Source organism: Stegastes partitus, unplaced genomic scaffold (genome assembly GCF_000690725.1).
Source record: "Stegastes partitus isolate 25-593 unplaced genomic scaffold, Stegastes_partitus-1.0.2 Scaffold778, whole genome shotgun sequence".
NCBI classification, from domain to species: Eukaryota; Metazoa; Chordata; class Actinopteri; family Pomacentridae; genus Stegastes; species Stegastes partitus.
In genome coordinates, this window is record NW_007578509.1 from 139632 (window position 1) to 157408 (window position 17777).

Consider the following 17777-nt stretch of genomic DNA (forward strand, 5'->3'; position numbering starts at 1 on the left):
GAGCAGCATCAGTAATAACATTAAGTCATATTTATCCACCTCAGCTTATCTGGAAGAGGGTACTGAAGGCACAAGTGTCCTGATCCTTGGCTAACTGCATCAGATCACAACAGATATACAATCCTTCTGGAGTAAATGGGGTTTGCCTCCTGGTCTCCTCCCAGTTTGGTGCACCCAGAACAGCTTAAACCACCTCAGCAGGCTTCATCCAACCCGATAGAGCCGTGGTGCTGCTCTGACCTCCCCCTTCGTACCTGGGCTCCTCAGACTCCATGCAGGAGGCTCGTCTCCTTCTGCGATCTCGTTCTTTCGGTCACTAACTCATGACGACGGGGGAGCATCTGGAGGTAGACGAGCTGATAAACTGTTGCTCTAATCGACCTCCTGCTGTCCGTGAACGAGACCTGGAAGTTTTCGGAGCAGAACCTCTCCTTAGGGGGGACGATGCACCATTTTCCGGAGTCGCTGATCCTCAACGCAGCCCTTCACACTCGGCTGCAAACCGCTCCGCCGCACGCCAAGGGTCAGCAGGACGACGTCGTCTTTAAGAAGCCGCATGACAGAGGACGCACTCAGATTATGTGCAGAAACATCTGGTGTGTGTCGTCTGTGGATATGTTCAGCGTGGCGGCCCAACGGGAGCTTCAGGGTGTCGGGGGATGTTATTTATGTGTGGTTGTTGTTTTGCAGGTGAAGACCGTGTTCAACATGACGGCCAAGGAGGGCAGGAAGAGGTCCCTCAGCTGTCTGGTCGCCGTGGGAAACGGCAAAGGAGCTGCAGGTTTGAATCTCGCTAAACCCTTTAAAAACCCGAAACCTGCTGGCAGGTTTAAAAGACATGTTGTGTTTTTTGAAGAAATCACCCATATGACAGCATTTATGAGAGCTGGAAGGTGTAACACAGAGAGAATGATCAGATTTTCATCCTTTTCTGTGAAAAATGTAACCAAATCAACACTTAGAACAGTTAAATCTCATTGAAATCACTTTATTCTACGTGTGTCTCATTCAAAACTTCACTAAAAATATATTGTGTGCAGCAACCAGGTTCTGTAAAAAACTGAAAAGTCCATTACAATAGAAACCAGGAGCTGAGACGAGTCTGCAAATAAATATACGTTTTTTGAATTCAGTAAATAAGCAACAAACAGAATTATATTTCAATAGCGTCGGTGTGTTTGTTCGAAAACAGCAGGAAAAACTACCCAGGAAGCTCTTCTCACACTCACCTGCCTTCAGCCTCTTCTTACAAAGAGCTGCTTTGCTTAGACATCGTCGCTGTTTATTACCTTAAAGGCTCTCAATCGCTGCAGACATTACGAGCTGTGACTTCTGCTTCAGGCTGCTCCGGTCATAATACAGACATAATACTATAAACTTTCCATCTTCACTGCTCGCTGACCTCGCTGTGTTCATCACAAGTGTTTTTTCCCTTCCGTCCTTCCAGGCTTTGCGTTGGGTAAAGCGGCAGACAGAAACACAGCCCTGAGGAAGGTAAGACCACACAGCTGTTTCTAGTCCAAGTTCAGGAATCAGGTTTTGTGTTTATCTCCAGTTTGTTTCAATTGATGGTTTTTAAATACAGCTGAGTGATAAACGGCCACGGGGCATTCAGTTCCCACTAAAACCTACAGAATTAATAACCTCCTTTAATGAAACACCCGAATGACCGCTGATTAAACTGCATCAGAATTAATTGGTCCACATTTATAGTTTTATGTATGAAATCCAAACACAAATAAAAAAAAAAATAGTTGAGTAACTATGTAGATTAAACTGGGTTACAAAAACATGTTTGTTTTTTTTAAGGTGTTTAGGATTTTTTTAACTGATTTAGAACATTTTTGCGACGCTGAATCCAAAAATCTGCTTTTTCTGTATCAGGTCAGGTTTTTATGCCAACTCGATATTTAAAAAAAATTGATTTTAGCACTAAATCAATCACATTTTTTGACATTAGCGATTGATTTATTTTAGTATTTCTCATATGAAATCGGATTTTAGAGGAACAAAATTCATTTTCTAATCCTTTTCATAATCTAAATGATCCAAAAGTTGACGAGCGTAAACATCTGTAAAGGTAAATACAAGCAAATTGCATGTTTCATCAAATCAAAATGTTGACCTCGGTGAGCAAAACCGATGTCATATTTGGATTCAGCGCATTGCAATTGTCCAAAATCAGCTCAAAAAACTTAGACACCAAAATGGGTGTAGATCAGTGTTATGTAACTGGTATTCCTGTAATTAAAGGCATAATTGAAGTCAGTTCAGGCACATCTGGACTGCTTTAGAACCAAATTCTCAGTCTAGCTGTCATGTAGTTCAGTATGTTTCTTGGACGGGATGTAACTGTAAATGTAATTTCTCTGTAATAGAGGATTATCTTATCGTATCTTGTCTTATCTTATCTTATGATGATTGATTGCATAGTTTTTTACGTGACTAATATCATATTATTTGCCTTTAAACAGTCATTTGTCTCTAGCTGTCACCAGTCTTTCCATCCTAACACCAAATAACCTCCAGTCTGTGTTTGTGTTACTGTGACCTGCAGGCCAAGAACAGAGCCATCCACTACCTGTACTACATCGAGCGATGCAACAACCACACCAGTAAGTCACTCCAGTCGCTCCAGTCGCTCAGTCACATCATTTCTTTGTTGTCGTCTCCTTCTTTCATCTGTTTTACCTCGTCTTCAGTTTCTGTTTGTGACGCTGTAGACACAAGACTAAACTTCATGGAACATATGATGTGAATACATTTCGGAGCACCTTGCTGCATAAATTTGCACATTAACGAAGGAGCTCTGATTTTCCCCAAATTGCTGTGAGTCGATCTGCAAAGACAAACACTTGAGGATGAAAAATCTCCGCTGATTATCTTCTGTCTGCCTCAGACGGGTGATTTTACTGACATGTCTTCATCACGGGACCACAGTTAAAGGGTTAAATTAAAGAAGAAACTTCCCAATAATTAAATAAAAATCCCCAGTCGTTGCTTTTGCTATTTATCTAAATTGAAATAAAGGACACGTAGGGCGCATTTTATTGATTAATTGGCATTTTATTTGCATATATTCAGGGTTAAAACTAATTAATCACCTTTGCTGTGGTGTTTAAATGAAACTTTAATCAATTACAAAACAACAGCATCACTTGTGAAACTTATAAGTCAATGATCAGTTTAACAGCTGCATTAGTGCAATATAAGCCTTTGTTTTGGGTTATGGTGGTGCGTCTCGCTGCAGATGTTTGCATATTAATGAGGTAAAACTGGCAAAGGTGAGCACATGCAGGGTTTTTTGTTGTTTTTAAGGTAATCTAAGTGACTCTTTCTTTGAAGGAAATCCTCAGCAGAGAAGTACAAAACTCCTCCATGTTTATCATGTTTTATCTGTCAGTTTGCCATCAGGGATGCCTCCAAAAACTACGATACCCATGAGCCTCAGCTGCCGTTGCGATGGTGATGTCGCAGATTCAGAACACGATGCCAAAGTTCATCCAAAATTAGAAAAGAAAAGAACAGAATTCCTTTATTGTCGTTGCAAAAAAGTTAAGCAGCAGCGCTCGGTGCTTTCACACGATCAGGCAGCATTTATAAAGGCACAGAGGGAGACGTGCAAATATGAAATAATCTGGTAGAAAAGTCCTGTGGAAAAATCCTCAGATGCATTAAAAACTGTAAATTGCAGAACATGCATGAAAAAATGATGGCTTAATGTGGTGCATAGAAATAAACTTTGCATCCAAGGTGCACAAAAACTGACCCCAAATCCAAGAAGCATCTGATATCAACGCTGTGGCGCTGCTCACTGCCGGTTAGCAGCACAGTTTTAGGTGTGACTGGATGTTTCTAAGTCAAACTCAACTTGAGGTTCATATTTTGGTTTCAGCAGGAGTTGATCCGAGCTGTCAGAGTGCTCCTACAGCGAGTCACCGGACATTTTCTATGAGTTAAAAACGAGTGAATGGAACTGAATATCCTCTTCCACTCCACAACTCTGTTACTTCCACTCCCTCTCCGTCTCCTTCACTCCTCTCGTCCTTTTACCTGCTTGTACTCTCACAGGCGACATAATCCCAAAAATGGATTTGCGAAGAAAGGTACGAGAGTTAAAATGCACCGCTTGTACTTTTTTTTTTTGTAAAGCTCCACTTGGCTTCTTGCTGCTGCTGCTGGAGGGCAGAGCCAGAAAGATTAATGTGAGTGAGTCATCGGCCTCCAACGCGCCCACCGGAGGAGAAAGTTAGCTTCCTCCTTTGGCCTCCAACCAGACAGGAGGTGTGTGTGTGTGTGTGTGTGTGTGTGTGTGTGTGTGTGTGTGTGTGGTTCAGCGTTTCCTCCCAGCTTGACTTCAAAACCGTGTTACATTTAGTTTTTGCAGGTTCGTAGAAACAACGCGCCGCCCGCCAGCTCTCTCTGCGCGACCATCTGCAACCTGTCTGCTTGATTGGTTGTTTGTTTACGTCCTCGTCCGAATGTCATCATCACACAATCTGATCGCTTTCAGATCATGTTTTTTTTAATTTCAGTAACCTCTTTTTTAATTGTAACAGCAATTTTGCAGGATTTTAAGCTATCTGTTTGATGCTTAGCGAGCTAACGCCAAAGTTAGCTCGATCAGAAGTCAATGAGTGTTTCAAATGATGCTTCAGCTACATAGCCTGATAAAGAAAACCTGGTTTAACAAAGACACACAGTGGTGTTCTTGTGGTTTAATCGTAGCAACTGCTTGAGTTCCTTGAAGACGTTCCACCTCTCATCCAAGAGGCTTCATCAGTTCTGACTGACGAGTTGGGAGAAGGAACCATTCACACTTGATATTCGGTTTCAGCTGGGGGTTTGTTGCTAATGAGGTGTTGTTAACGAGGGGGAGGAGCAACAAAGCCCCAGTTGAAACTGAAACTCAAGTGTTTAGTGGCTCCTAAAGAAGTTAATGAAGTATCTGGAACTCCCAACTAGTCAGCCAGAACTGATGAAGCCTCTTGGATGAGAGGTGGAACGTCTTCAAGAAACCCAAGCAAGTCCAGTTGCTACGATTAAACTACAAGAACACCACTATGTGTCTTTGTTAAACCAGGTTTTCTTTATCAGGCTATGTAGGTGCTTAGTTTGAAGCAGCACTCATTGACACCAAAACTTCTGATCAAGCTAACTCAAGGAAGTCCAGTTGCTTCGATTAATCTACCAGAACAACCGTGACCTGGAGGACTGAGAATCTCCACAGACACACACAGCGGTACCAGTTATCTTTGAATCGAGTTTAGGTTTTGTCAAGCCAGCGAACACAAACAAAGCCTGACTATGTTGAACTTGCGTCGACCTTCCAGTTTGTTGTTAAGGTTGTCGGGACTCTCTCAGATCAAGAGTGAATATTTATGTGGCTTCAGTGGAGTTTAAAAGAAATGTGAAGCGAGTATGAATTCATTTGAATAGGACAGCGAGTTTAGTTGTGTCTGTTTTGGCCGTTTTTCTACCTTTTGTCGATCGAAAACACAACCTCTTGACCTGCAGATTAGCCACACGAGCGATTTCAAAACTGATGTCCTTTTGGTTTAAGTCAGACTTTTATTTGAATCTTCCCATCACTGATATATGAAAGAAGCTTTTCAAGGAGGAATCTGCGTCTTTCCATCTGACTTTATCTCTTCGCAAGATGAAGCCGGACCTCCCGCAGTCGCAGCAAATGCTTCCTCTCAATGTGCGTCGCTGCTTGTGTGTGTATTTGACATTTAGTTTTCCATTTTAGATTCCTTCACGCAGCAGGACGCATCCCCCGAGAACCAAATATGCTAATTTTACTCCTCTCATCAGTCCCGTCCGTTCAATCCCCCCTCCTCCAAAAACAGCATCCTTCTGTTTTCGTGCAGCATCTCGGCAGAAAACCAAACTTATTAAGCGTGCTAAATTAAAACTAGATGTCTGGAGGACACGGGGACGGCAGCCTTAAGATTTGAACCTGAAGTTGTGGAGTTTGCTTCATCCGGCGGCTCCCACTCGGGGACTGCATGTGTCTGAATAACTAATGAGCCACAGCTGCTGCGGCGAGCCGAGGACGCTGCCATGTGGAAGGACATCTGGTGGGCAGGTAGAGGAAGCGGAGACCTGAGGGAGAACAGGGGGAAAAGATGCAGAACAAAACACGAGCGCTTCCACTTGGAGACGAGGATCATTCCTGTCTGTTTGTTGCGTCTGTTTGCTCTCGCCTCTTTCTGCCGGCCGTGATGCAGCTGCTGTTCTCTCTCCCGACAGTTTACCACGACATTGAGTCCAAGTACAAGAGGACGAAGCTGCGCATGAGGAAACAGAACGAAGGTAAAGCTGTAGAAATGCTTTCCTGTGTGGCTTAGTTTTACGTTTTTGCATGTTTAGCTGTGTTACTGTGAACCGCATTCATTGAACCTCCTGTCTTCTGCAGGTTACGGCCTCCGCTGCCACCGCGCCGTCATCACTCTGTGCAAGCTGATCGGCATCACAGACATGTACTGCAAAGTGGAGGGATCCATCAACCTCCTCAACATCACGCGAGCCTTCTTCACTGGACTGGCCAGCCAGGTGAGGGCTTGTAGGCGTGGAAGGAGAGTTTCTTTGGGTGAAGGTGTTCAGAAATGAGTGGAAACAAGTGAAAATGTCATGCCCTGCTATAAATAGAGGTCCAAAACCAAAAGAAATTGAACAAAAAGTCAATTTTTCTGTTTGTAATTTGAGTCGAAAAGGTAAACTTTTACATATTCTATATTCATTACACATTAAATGAAATATTTCAGGGTTTTTGTTTCATTTTGATGTCCATGGTTCATGAAAATCAGAAATCCTACATCTGGAATAATTACAATATTTCCTAAGATCAATCAAAAAAACTATTTGCAATGCAGAAATGTCCAACTTCAGAAAAGTATGATGCACTGGTGTGAAGCAGGTCTTTAAAATGTGTTCAAAAGTCTCATTTTCAGCACTTGCTAAGGTGTAAAATGAGCATCTTTGAGTGCTTTAGGTACAACAGTGACATGTGTTCTTACAAGTCAAAGCTGCAGGAGGTAGGCCTGGTCCAAATAGTAATTTCTGTTCTCTGGATATTTTGCCCCAATTAATGACGAATATCAGCGGTCAGCGTACTGTATCCGCCATCAGTGGCGGCAGCGGAGGGGGGAATATTCGTAGATCAAACTTTATATCCCGATTTCAGCACAGCGAACGAATAGACGGCTATTCGGCTATTCGGGTCCAGCCCTAGCAGGAGGTAGAAATCTGGAAAAGGCACAAAATAAACAAGCCAGAATTCCTAAGATCCTCCCTCTGGATGAGAATAAGAGTTCAAGAGTCACATACTCAGACAGGTCACCTGATCTGGTTGAAGAGATCTGTGATTGGCTGAAGTCTACAAAGTCACCGGTACTGTGGTGTTTCTCAGCTAACTGCTCATCCAGTTGTGTTTGTGTCCACCTGAGTGTTTTCTACTTTTAGCTGCGTCTCCACCGTCTCCTGAGGGAAATACGAGGCTGTTTAGCTGCTAAATGCTCCTCAGCGAGTCGCTCGCTTTGTCTGTCAGGTGTTTGGTGCTCAGCAGGTAGTTTACGGTTGTTTTTTTGCCTGCTGTGTCTGAAAACTGACCGTTTTGTCTTAGAAAAAGCACCGTTGATGCGTCATGTCATCTGACTGATGGAAATTAAAGATATTTAGACATGGTCCAAATAACTAGACTTGAAGGTAGGATGAGAAGCTGCATGTTTACACTGCAGTATAGTTAAAATATGGAGATATCATTGCATATTTTCTCTTCTGGGAGGTGTTTAGTGTGTTTGTTGACATGAAAAGGGGCGTCTTGCAGTTAAAAGAGAGTCTGAATGTGTCAAATAAATATAGTGAAATAGCCGTTGTTAATATATAAATAGTCTTTACAGATGCTTTACTTGTTTGATATCAAGAACAGCAGCTGGTCTTTCACTGTTTCTGTCTTTGTAAAGGTTTTTCTGGTCGATCACGTCAGAGATCCAAACTCTGGCGCCGTTCAGGGAAAACAAACTCGATGTACTTCACGACTCCTTCTCCTCCTCCTCCCCTTACGTCTCTTCACCGTCTCCTCCTGCAGGAAACCCACCAGCAGCTGGCCAACAGGAAGCAGCTGCACGTCGTGGAGTTCCAGGAGCAGCGAGGCCCGATCCCCATGTTGGTGGCCAGTCCCAAAGACGGAGCGCGACCCAACCCGGAGTCCAAGGACGACATCCCGAACACCCGGCTGAACTACGACGACGTTAAAGCGGCGCAGGGAATGAAGCGCTCGGCCTGGGCGGGCGTCAAACGCACCATCTGGTAGCCAATCAGGGTTTGGGTCAGAGAACCGGACAGAAGGTCGGGACTGATGGAGGTCAGGAGAGTCGGACTGAAGGTCTGACTTTTGGCTTTGGAACATTTCAGTCAGTTGTCATTGAGGATCTCCACATGCAGCCGTTTGTAAATGTCTGTTTGGTCAACAAAGGTCTGAAGTTCAGATGTTTCTGAACACGATCCAGATTGACCTGGTACAAGCGGATGAGCGTCAACAAGTGTAGAAACCCTCCTGATCCACGTGGACGTGTTGCAAAATACTGTGTGTACAAATAAAATAAAGTATGAACCTTTAAAACATCACCTTTCAGTCTGATTTATCAAATAACGCTCGTTATATCTGTAGAGTCATAAAGTGTAGCAGCAAAGAGCAAACAATGAGCTGGAACTTGTTACAGGTCTGAGGTTTCTGGTTCACCTGGACAGGTAACCAGTCTATCACAGGGCTACACTTAGAGACAGACAACCAAGCACACTCACATTCACACCTACGGACAATTTACAATCACCAATTAACCTCAACATGTTTTTAGGAGGAACCCACGCTGCACGGGGAGAACATGGAGACTCCACGCAGAAAGATCCCGGGTGTCCTCACCAGGACGTTAACCAGCGACCTTCTAGCTGTGAGGAGACGGTGCTAACCACCGAGCCATCTTGCAGAACATGCTTTCTTTAAATCTTTTTCTCCTTCATTTCGAATGTTCTACTTGTCAGCGTTCGTCACCAAACATCAGGTCAGGTTCCTCCTGAGTGAAAACCTACTTTGCAAAACATCTGATTCTGATTGTTGTGATTCTGATTTCCAACAAGACTCTGCTGAGTAGTTATGACGGTTAAACTCTCTCCTACCGGCTGCTTGGACTGTTGTTTGTCTGTCGTGGACACTTTCTAATAATTTCCTACATTAAAAACAATTAGTCGCTGCTTGTTTTTTGGCTAAACACAAACTGCTTTTCCCCGTAGACTAGTCGTGTTGTTGGCTTGCTGTCTGCAGACTCCGTCTTTGCAAGATGGAAGTTTCTGTGATGCTTTGGCTTCGCTTTCGAGGAGACGTCGTGTTAATATAAAGCCTGTGATCTGCACTGAGCTGATGATTTAGTAATATCTCTGTTCAAAATACAGAAATCCTCCCGGTGGGGCTTGAACTCACATCTCATTCCTTCAGAGTGTTCTGTGTGAGCCCGGCTGATTGCACCACTCGAGATTATTTAGACGCTTCAACACATAAAATAGTCGACTAACTGAACACTTCCTGTTTCTGTTTTTGATGCTGCTGCTGCTTCGTATGAAACAAAAATATTCACTCCAGCGTGTCTCTGATTCCAGTCTGAAGTGCTGAGGCTTCATGCTCATTAAAACCTCATTAGAAAAGCAGCGACTTGAAGAGAAAAGGGGTTTAAATTAGCAAAGCGCGGCGGCCTTCAGGCTGTGAGCACAATAACAGAACATCAATAAGACATTATTAATGAGAAAAACAAAACCGGTTAATGGGTCAGAACACGGATAGAGACGTCCTTCAGTGCTGTGGATGAAACTGATGTTTAATATTTAAAAAATTTGAACCAGCTGCTTTGAGGATTTAATGTCAATCCACCTGTTGAGCGATTTCAGAAGAAAACATGAGCTGAATTTCACTTCAGAGTAACGATTGCAAGTTTATTTTTTCACAAAATAAAACTGAAAAATGCTGCCCTCTCCCCTGATAGCGTTCTGCAAACTTGTTTTCCAAATTCTGAACATAGCAGCTGAAATACCTCCAGCGACTCTTATCCTGTTTATCAGCTGCAACTAAAGAAAAGAATGAAGTCAATATTTGCTCACGGGTTCATGTGTGGCCGGATTTAGACTCTGTGGACCGAAGTTGATCGGTCTGAACTAACCCATTGCATTCTGAGCAATAAACCCATCCATCCATCATCTATACACCGCTTAATCCTCACTAGGGTCTTAGGGGGCTGGAGTCTATCCCAGCTGACTCAGGGTGAAGGCAGGTTCACCTGGACAGGTCACCAGTCTATCACAGGGCTACACTTAGAGACAGAGAATATCTGAATAATTTAAAATGGAAGGAAATGTTTTTATTTACTTGTGTCTCATTTCATCAAGAGGATTCTGTGCTCATAAAAAATAACTGTGAAAAGTGTAACTGACTATTTGCATAATATATTCTATAAAAACAGGTAGACTGCATAGAAATTTAAAGCAGCATCACTCAGTACCTAAAAAACGGTAAAAATATCTGGCTAGCACTCTGAAAACGTAAGATTTATATCTTACGGGGACAATGACATAAAAAGTTGTGTCATCAGCGTATTATAGGTAACTGAGCTCGATCAGGGCTACACTTAGAGACAGACAACCAAGCACATTCACATTTAGAATCACCAATTAACCTCAACATGTTTTTGGACCTTGTGAGAGGAAGCTGGAGAACCCGGAGAGAACCCACGCTGCACGGGGAGAACATGGAGACTCCACGCAGAAAGATCCCAGGTGTCCTCACCGGGAAGCAAACCGGCGACCTCCTAGCTGCGAGGCGACGGTGCTAACCACCTTGCAGCCCTGAGCAATAAACCAAAACTCCAACGTGCACAAATGAAATCCAAGTTAGTTCAAATCGAGGAAACAGAAGGACGCGGACAAACGTGCATCAGTTTCGTGTTTTAATCTCGAGAATACAAAATATGGCAAAACTATACAAAGTGAATCCTTCAACATGAACTCATCTAGTTGGTTCATTTTCTGAAATACGTGTAATACGAAAAGAAAAAACAGCTTCTTCAACAACTTCTCATGTTTGTTGTTTGAGTCCAGACAGAATATTTGAACATTTTCAACACAGATAACAAGAAACATAAAATATGAGATTTATTGCTAATTTCTAATCGTGTGCATTTAATCTCAGTCTGCAGTAATAAAATCTAATTATCTAAAAAGATTGTTTTCATAAATGAGGCAATCTGTCAAATATAATAAATGATCAGTGGCTGGAAAGGATTTGTGGTGAAACAATAGTGACGGCACTTCATTGATCGTTTACTCTTTACACACAGCGTGACATTTCTAGAAGATCAATCAACATTCTTTCCTGTAAGATTTAAATTTTTAAAAAAAGTCTCAACCTCCACAAAAAGTGGTTAAACACACACACACACACACACACACATTTACACATTCACACACACACAAACACACGGACACATGAGGAGATGAGCAGTATTCAGGCAGATCTGTGGTCTTCAAAAGTTTTTCCACCGGATGGCCGAGAGGATGGCGTGGATGAAGTAGAGCAGCGTGGCCAGGAAGCAGAACACCTGAGACCAACGAACAAACGACACGAGTGAGCTTCAGCTGGTTCGTTAGTACCTGTCCTCTCTTATCGTATCGGGTCTGGTGAATACATCGAGCTCATCATCCCCAATACTTCGACTAGTTTTAACTCCTTTGCAGCAGCGAGCGGACTTTACTTACACACTTATATATATGTACACACACACTTTGTTACACCTCATGCACATCGTTTTTCACTTTATTTATTCGTTTTATTGTTGTGAAGCTCTGTTTAGTGTATGTCCCGGTTGTTTTTGTGGCTGACGGCGTTTTCCAGGCTGGGTGGGGTTTCTGGTCTCACTCAGTCTCTCCCACACCTGAGGTTCATCAGTAATCAGTGCTGGATAAAAGCCTGCCTCCACCTGTGGATTGTTCTCCCTCGAGTGGTAATCGGCCAGCGTGTTTGCTCTTGCTGTTATCTTTGTCTGCGTTTTGCTACCAGAACCTCCCCGACGGACCGACGTGTTCCCCGGCCCGGCTTCTGCAGCCGAGCTGCAGCCTCAGCCGTTCTCTCCTGGACCTCACTCCCTCATTCGGCTTCCCTCACATGCTTCCCTTGTTCCCCTGCAGCCTGATTAAATCCCTGTTTTCTAACCACCTATCCCTGTGTTGGATCCCTACTAGACTGAATCCTAACATTCCTGCTTGTTTATTGTTACTCTGTTCTGTTTATGTGTCTGTAATGTACATGTGTGTCTGTTCCTGCTGCATGGCGCCTCTTGACCAGGTCGTGTTTGCAAATAATTCTCAAACATTTTTACCTGCTCAGATAAATGAAATAAAAAGCTCAAAGTCACATTGTGAAAGTGTGAAACTAGCTGAGTTAAATTGAACCTGAGAAGTTGCATAAACTTATTGAATTGAATCAGCGAGTCACATAGACGGTGGTTACAGACTTTACTGAGTTTAACGAGCTTCTTCTTCATTCAGGCGTCTCCACCCTGTTTGGATTATTATGAAAAGTGTGTTAATGACACACAGCAGCATTCACGTTTCCTAAAGAGTCTCTGGGACACTTGAACGAAGCCAGTTTAGTTGTTTTGTTTCTTATAAACTTAATTTATTAAGTTCAGTGAACTCTCAGTCGTTCATTCATTCAGCTTATTTTACATCAAAATGTTTTAAGATTATAAGTTATGAGAACTCATGTTTTAAGATTCTAAAATTGGGTTTAAATAAAAAAATTAGCATCTCATTTTTTCTTTATTTTTCTGCTTACAGACTGATGAAAAGACATTATTTGTTTTATTTTATTTATTTATTATTTTATTTATTCATGCTGAGAAACGTCAGTAATTATTTGAACATATCTCTCATTTAACAAACAAATCAACATGAAATTAAATAACCAATATCTCTCTGTTGCAGAAATTGTATCTAATTATAGAAATATAATTACACCGATAAATGTGAACTTATTAGTAAAAGTAAAAAATAAATAAAAGGAAAGATTTGTGACGTTACACGTTTGTATTTTAACAGTTTTTTAATATGTCAAATATTTTTTGTTTATTTTTATTTTATTTTCATTATTTACATGTTTTAAATATTTATTTATTTGTTTGTTATCCTTTTTTTGTAGCATAAGTTCATACTTTCTTTTATTTTATTGATATTTTAAAAAATAAATACAAAAATACAAAAAAAAATCTGTAAAATTGCTTATTTTTTCAAATTTAACATACAGACACCAGCAGCATCAATCACTTCATCTAAATCTGGGCAAAAAAATCTAAATCATAATACCTGAAATGTTAAACTCTTTCTTAAAACTCTCTTGGAGCTGCTGTAAAAAAAAACTTTGTGTTGCTTTGAATTATAACAGTCTGATATGAATCGTTTTTCAAGAAGAAAAACAAACATGCTGCAGTTTATTATGATAGAAGTCGGGTTTTAAACTTGTTGAAGCTCACCACAGCAGCGATGTCGATCCGGTAGATTTTCAGTGTCTTGGTGTCTTTACTCAGGACGGTCATGTAGGCCAAGTCCACTCCTGCACTGAGGTAGAAGAACGCCGCCAGGCCGTGGTACGCAAAGTCCTGCACACACACACACACAAGTTAAATTATATTACACGTTACTTGATCACGTTTTATTTCCCGTCTCAGTCGTGTTTCCGTCTTACAGCAGCAGCCCAGCCGGAGCTGTTCCTGTGACCTCCAGCGCCGAAGATGGACGTCCAGAGGAAGGTCATGACGAAGCAGAACACGGAGACGAACATCACCCAGCCCAGAGGGTTCGGAGGGTCCACGTGGGTCGACGCCACCAGGATCCAAACCAAACCGCCGAACACCTGCAGCCACAAGGAGAGGAACATGAAGAGACAGTGGGTTGGCTTCTGAGGTTTACATCAGTGTGTGCTGGAAGGATCCTGAACTTCATACATGCTGACACAGTATTTCAACAAGACCACAATTTTTAAGGCTTTTTTTTGGGTGTTGAGACAAAATAAACATGTGAAAAGTTAGAAGAATGAAAATATGATGAACATCTTTGGCAACAAGGCCATAAAATACACAACCAAATGAATAGACAAAGCATATTACCAATTTCTGAAACATGTACAAGAAGCAAAAGACGACAGCTTGGAATTAAATTTTTTTTTTAAGAAAAATAAGTTGGACATGTACCTTAATACAAGCCTAAAGGAATAGTCTGACAATTTATTAAATATAAATATATTTTAATTCACTTTTTGGTGGAGAGTTGGATCATAGAACTGGTACTTCTCTTAAATCTGTGCAGTAAATATGAGGCTACAGCTAGCAGCTTAGCTTAGCTTAGCATGAAAAGAAGACTGTAAACAGAAGCAAAACCTGACAATCATCATTTCTAAAGTTTGCAGTCTTTTAGCTTAGCTTAGCATGAAAAGAAGATTGTACACAGGAGCTAAACCTGCAAATTATCATTTCTAAAGCTAGTAATCATATAGCTTAGCTTAGCTTAGCATAGAAAGGCGACTGTAAACAGTAGTGAAACCTGCTAATCATCGTTTCTAAAGTTATCAATCTTTTAGCTTTATTAGTTTAGCTTAGCCTAGCATAGACAGACATCTGGAAAGAGTAGCAAAACCTGCCAATCATCGTTTTGAAAGTTAGCAGTCTTTTAGCTTAGCCTAGCCTAGCCTAGCCTGGCATAGAAAGGTGACTGGAAACAGAAGCAAAACCTGCCAGTTATCGTTTCTAAAGTTTTTATTAGCTTGTTCCAGTTTGTTTGGTTTATTCCAAGTATGATATACAAACATATAAGGATTCACTGAGGTTATGCAGTAAACCAGGAACTTCCTGTGTTCTCCACTACCTTTCTGGTAATTACTGAGAGGCAAGAACTAGTGGTAGTTTGTCATTTTTACACTTTTAGTTTGTGCAAAACAAACAAGTTATGAATTCATAATAAAGGAAGTTTTCCTGTCTTCATGCGAAGCTTCTCATCAAAACATACGCCAGAAAGTGATTTAATAAAATCCCCAAAATGTCAAACTTTTTACATAAACTGCTGTAAGCGGAGCGTTGTGACAGCTTCTCATTAAGCTGAAGAGCATCAGAGATAACAGAAGTAACAGTCAGTCGTACATAAACAGAACCTGATCATCCGATCTTCATTCAGAACTAGTCAGACTGGATTATTATCACTCTTAAACAATACCGGCTGTGTTACTGAGGAGCAGCTGCTCCACAAACCTGCTCACTGAGGAGTCAAAACCCAAAACACAATAACCCGTATGTGACCAAAGCTGGTCGTAAAAACACAAACTACAGCCACTTTACAGGAAATGTCATAAACTATGTGTATATTAAAGGAGACATTTAGTTCAGTTGGTGGATGATTGACTTCTGTGTGAACGTTTTGACATATAACATGACATTTAACTGTCTAGACTGACAGGAATTCAAACAGTTTGTCACCATGTTGGGTTTAAAACAGAGAAAAGCTGCTTCCAAGAGCTGAAACGTAGAAGTTTCTCCTTCCCTGAACCGCTTGACGCTGATTAAACAGACTAACAACAACAGATTTGACTTTATAAACCTATTTACAGATGATCAAACGCTCTTTTCTTCACTATTTTGTTCTGCTTCTCATTTTCTCTCTCGTTTTTGCCTCTTTAAAGTTTAATCTGAAGACGTAAACCTCCACCTGCAGCAGAGTTCTGTTTAGTTTCTGCTCTTCAGGCGGATTATTTTCCCCAAAACACACGACCTAAATGCCTGTTTTTCTCTGAGTCTAATTGGACCGAGCTGACTGATGGAACCTTTGTTGTTCTGTGATAATACCTGCCGTTATTTTATCTCTTATTGCTCAAACACGGACCTGGATGCAGGCTGATGTTCTGCAGATCAAATGTGTTTTACTGCCAGTCTGAGCTGAAACTTCTCTGTGTGATCAAGTCAGAATCAGTCAGACGATGCATGAACAGACAATCTAAATTTGAGCAGAACCTTTAACTGTAAAAAAAAATGCAACAAGTGGTGAAAATCCAGCCGACAAACGAGCACCAGAGGCCGTATCTGTGTAGCTGTTGGCTAAACAAACCCTCCTCTCCTGTTCCATGTGGGCGGTGTTTAATATTTCAGGTTACTCAAGTGTTAACCACATATTCTAAACCCTCAGGAATCCAACGTGATACGTTATCGCCGTGTTGTGTACCTAAAGGACTGGCACTAAGACTGACCACAGCTGTATCTTAGAAAGCATTCATGGCATTTAAAAGTGACGAGTCATGCTGGATTTAAAGCTCCATCATCCCAAATGTAGCACAGAATTAACCCGAAAGCCAGAAATATGCATATTTACTGATGTTCATGCCGAGGCTGATGTCTGAAATACCCTAAATCTGTTGGAAGCTTATTAAAAAAGATTATGTTTTCTACTAACATGATGTCGAGAAGACATCCTGATGTTGAACAGATCAGCGACAACATGTTGGGTTTCCACCAAAGCAGCACAGAGTAGTGGCTGCAGCATCACTAGAGTCCTTTTAAAGTCATGTTAAGGCACTTTTTAGTTTGTTTGTTGGTAACACATAATGATTTAACAAGTACAGTCGTGACTTGATAATCCGACACTAAATGTAAAACCTTCTTTTATGTCGGATATCAAGGCTGTCGGATTGTCAAGACAGAGGTGGAGATACAAGGAGGGCTTGATGCTTGAAGGCTCATTAGTTGGTAATATTTATTGTTCATAGTTGTTATAATAACTAGTGTATTGTTAGAACACTACGCATCGCTGGATTTCAGCCTAACTGATCGGTGGGCTTGTGCACAGACCCATCGGTTGACATCAAAGGTAAATGGTCCTAAATCCAACAGGTATCTGATCTTTTGCCAGGTGACTTCTGTCTGAACAGTCAGGTCGCGCTCATCCCACCTACACGTCATTGATACACGACAAACTAGGGCTGGTCCCAGTAGCACCTTATGGTTTCTGGATGTTCAGGCCCAATGAATGATGAATATCAGAATATTCAGAGCAGTCGGGGGACACTTCCATCCCGGGGCAGCGCTCCGATGGGGTGGAAGTGTCCAGAACACACAGGCAGTACTTGGCTGCTGATGCTAGTTTAGTTAGCGCTCACACTTCTGTTTCCACCATCGGTGGCGGCGGGGGAGTGGCAGATACGCTCCACCGTTACCAACCATGTTTACTTCCATAAACACTGAGCACGCTCCTTTATCGAACTTGTAAATATTATTTGAATATTTATAATTTATTTATTTATTTATTTATAATTAATTTAAATTGAATTTCCCTTCTGGGATAAGTAAAGTATTTTTCATTTCATTTCATTATGATTTGATTATGCAATATTATTACTCTTTTTTTGCTCTTTTTAAAAATTATTTTCTTTTGTTTTTATATTTTTTCCTCTTTTGTTTGTTTAAAATTCAATTCAATTCAATTCAATTTTATTTGTATAGCGCATATTTACAACAACAAGTCATCTCAAAATAAATTCACTTCATTCATTCATTCATTCATTCATTCATTCAAAAGAAAATGAACATGTTAATGTAAAGAGATCTGTGGAATTAACACATTAATGCATAAATAACAAAGTTATTGCTCATGAAATATTAAGAATTCAAACTGGGGCGTCACAAACTGATGTTATCTTC

The 17777-nt window shown here is 41.3% G+C and overlaps 2 protein-coding genes across 2 annotated transcripts in view; one reads left to right on the forward strand and one right to left on the reverse strand.

Moving 5' to 3' along the window:
- Positions 1-8631, forward strand: part of mrps5 (mitochondrial ribosomal protein S5) — a 30927-nt gene extending 22296 nt beyond the window's left edge. Inside the window, exons 7-12 of the mRNA XM_008292006.1 lie at positions 691-781; positions 1448-1494; positions 2558-2615; positions 6256-6318; positions 6422-6558; positions 8093-8631. Coding sequence (XP_008290228.1) covers positions 691-781; positions 1448-1494; positions 2558-2615; positions 6256-6318; positions 6422-6558; positions 8093-8317 — 621 coding nt within the window. The 3' untranslated portion in view covers positions 8318-8631. The remainder of the gene's footprint in view (positions 1-690; positions 782-1447; positions 1495-2557; positions 2616-6255; positions 6319-6421; positions 6559-8092) is intronic.
- Positions 8632-10973: 2342 nt separating this feature from the next.
- The window catches only part of LOC103364762 (myelin and lymphocyte protein-like), an 11068-nt gene continuing 4264 nt past the window's right edge, over positions 10974-17777 (reverse strand). The window contains exons 2-4 of the mRNA XM_008292007.1: positions 13787-13954; positions 13575-13700; positions 10974-11645 (exon numbers count right to left, since the gene is read on the reverse strand). Of these exons, the coding sequence (XP_008290229.1) occupies positions 11571-11645; positions 13575-13700; positions 13787-13954 (369 nt within the window). The 3' untranslated portion in view covers positions 10974-11570. The remainder of the gene's footprint in view (positions 11646-13574; positions 13701-13786; positions 13955-17777) is intronic.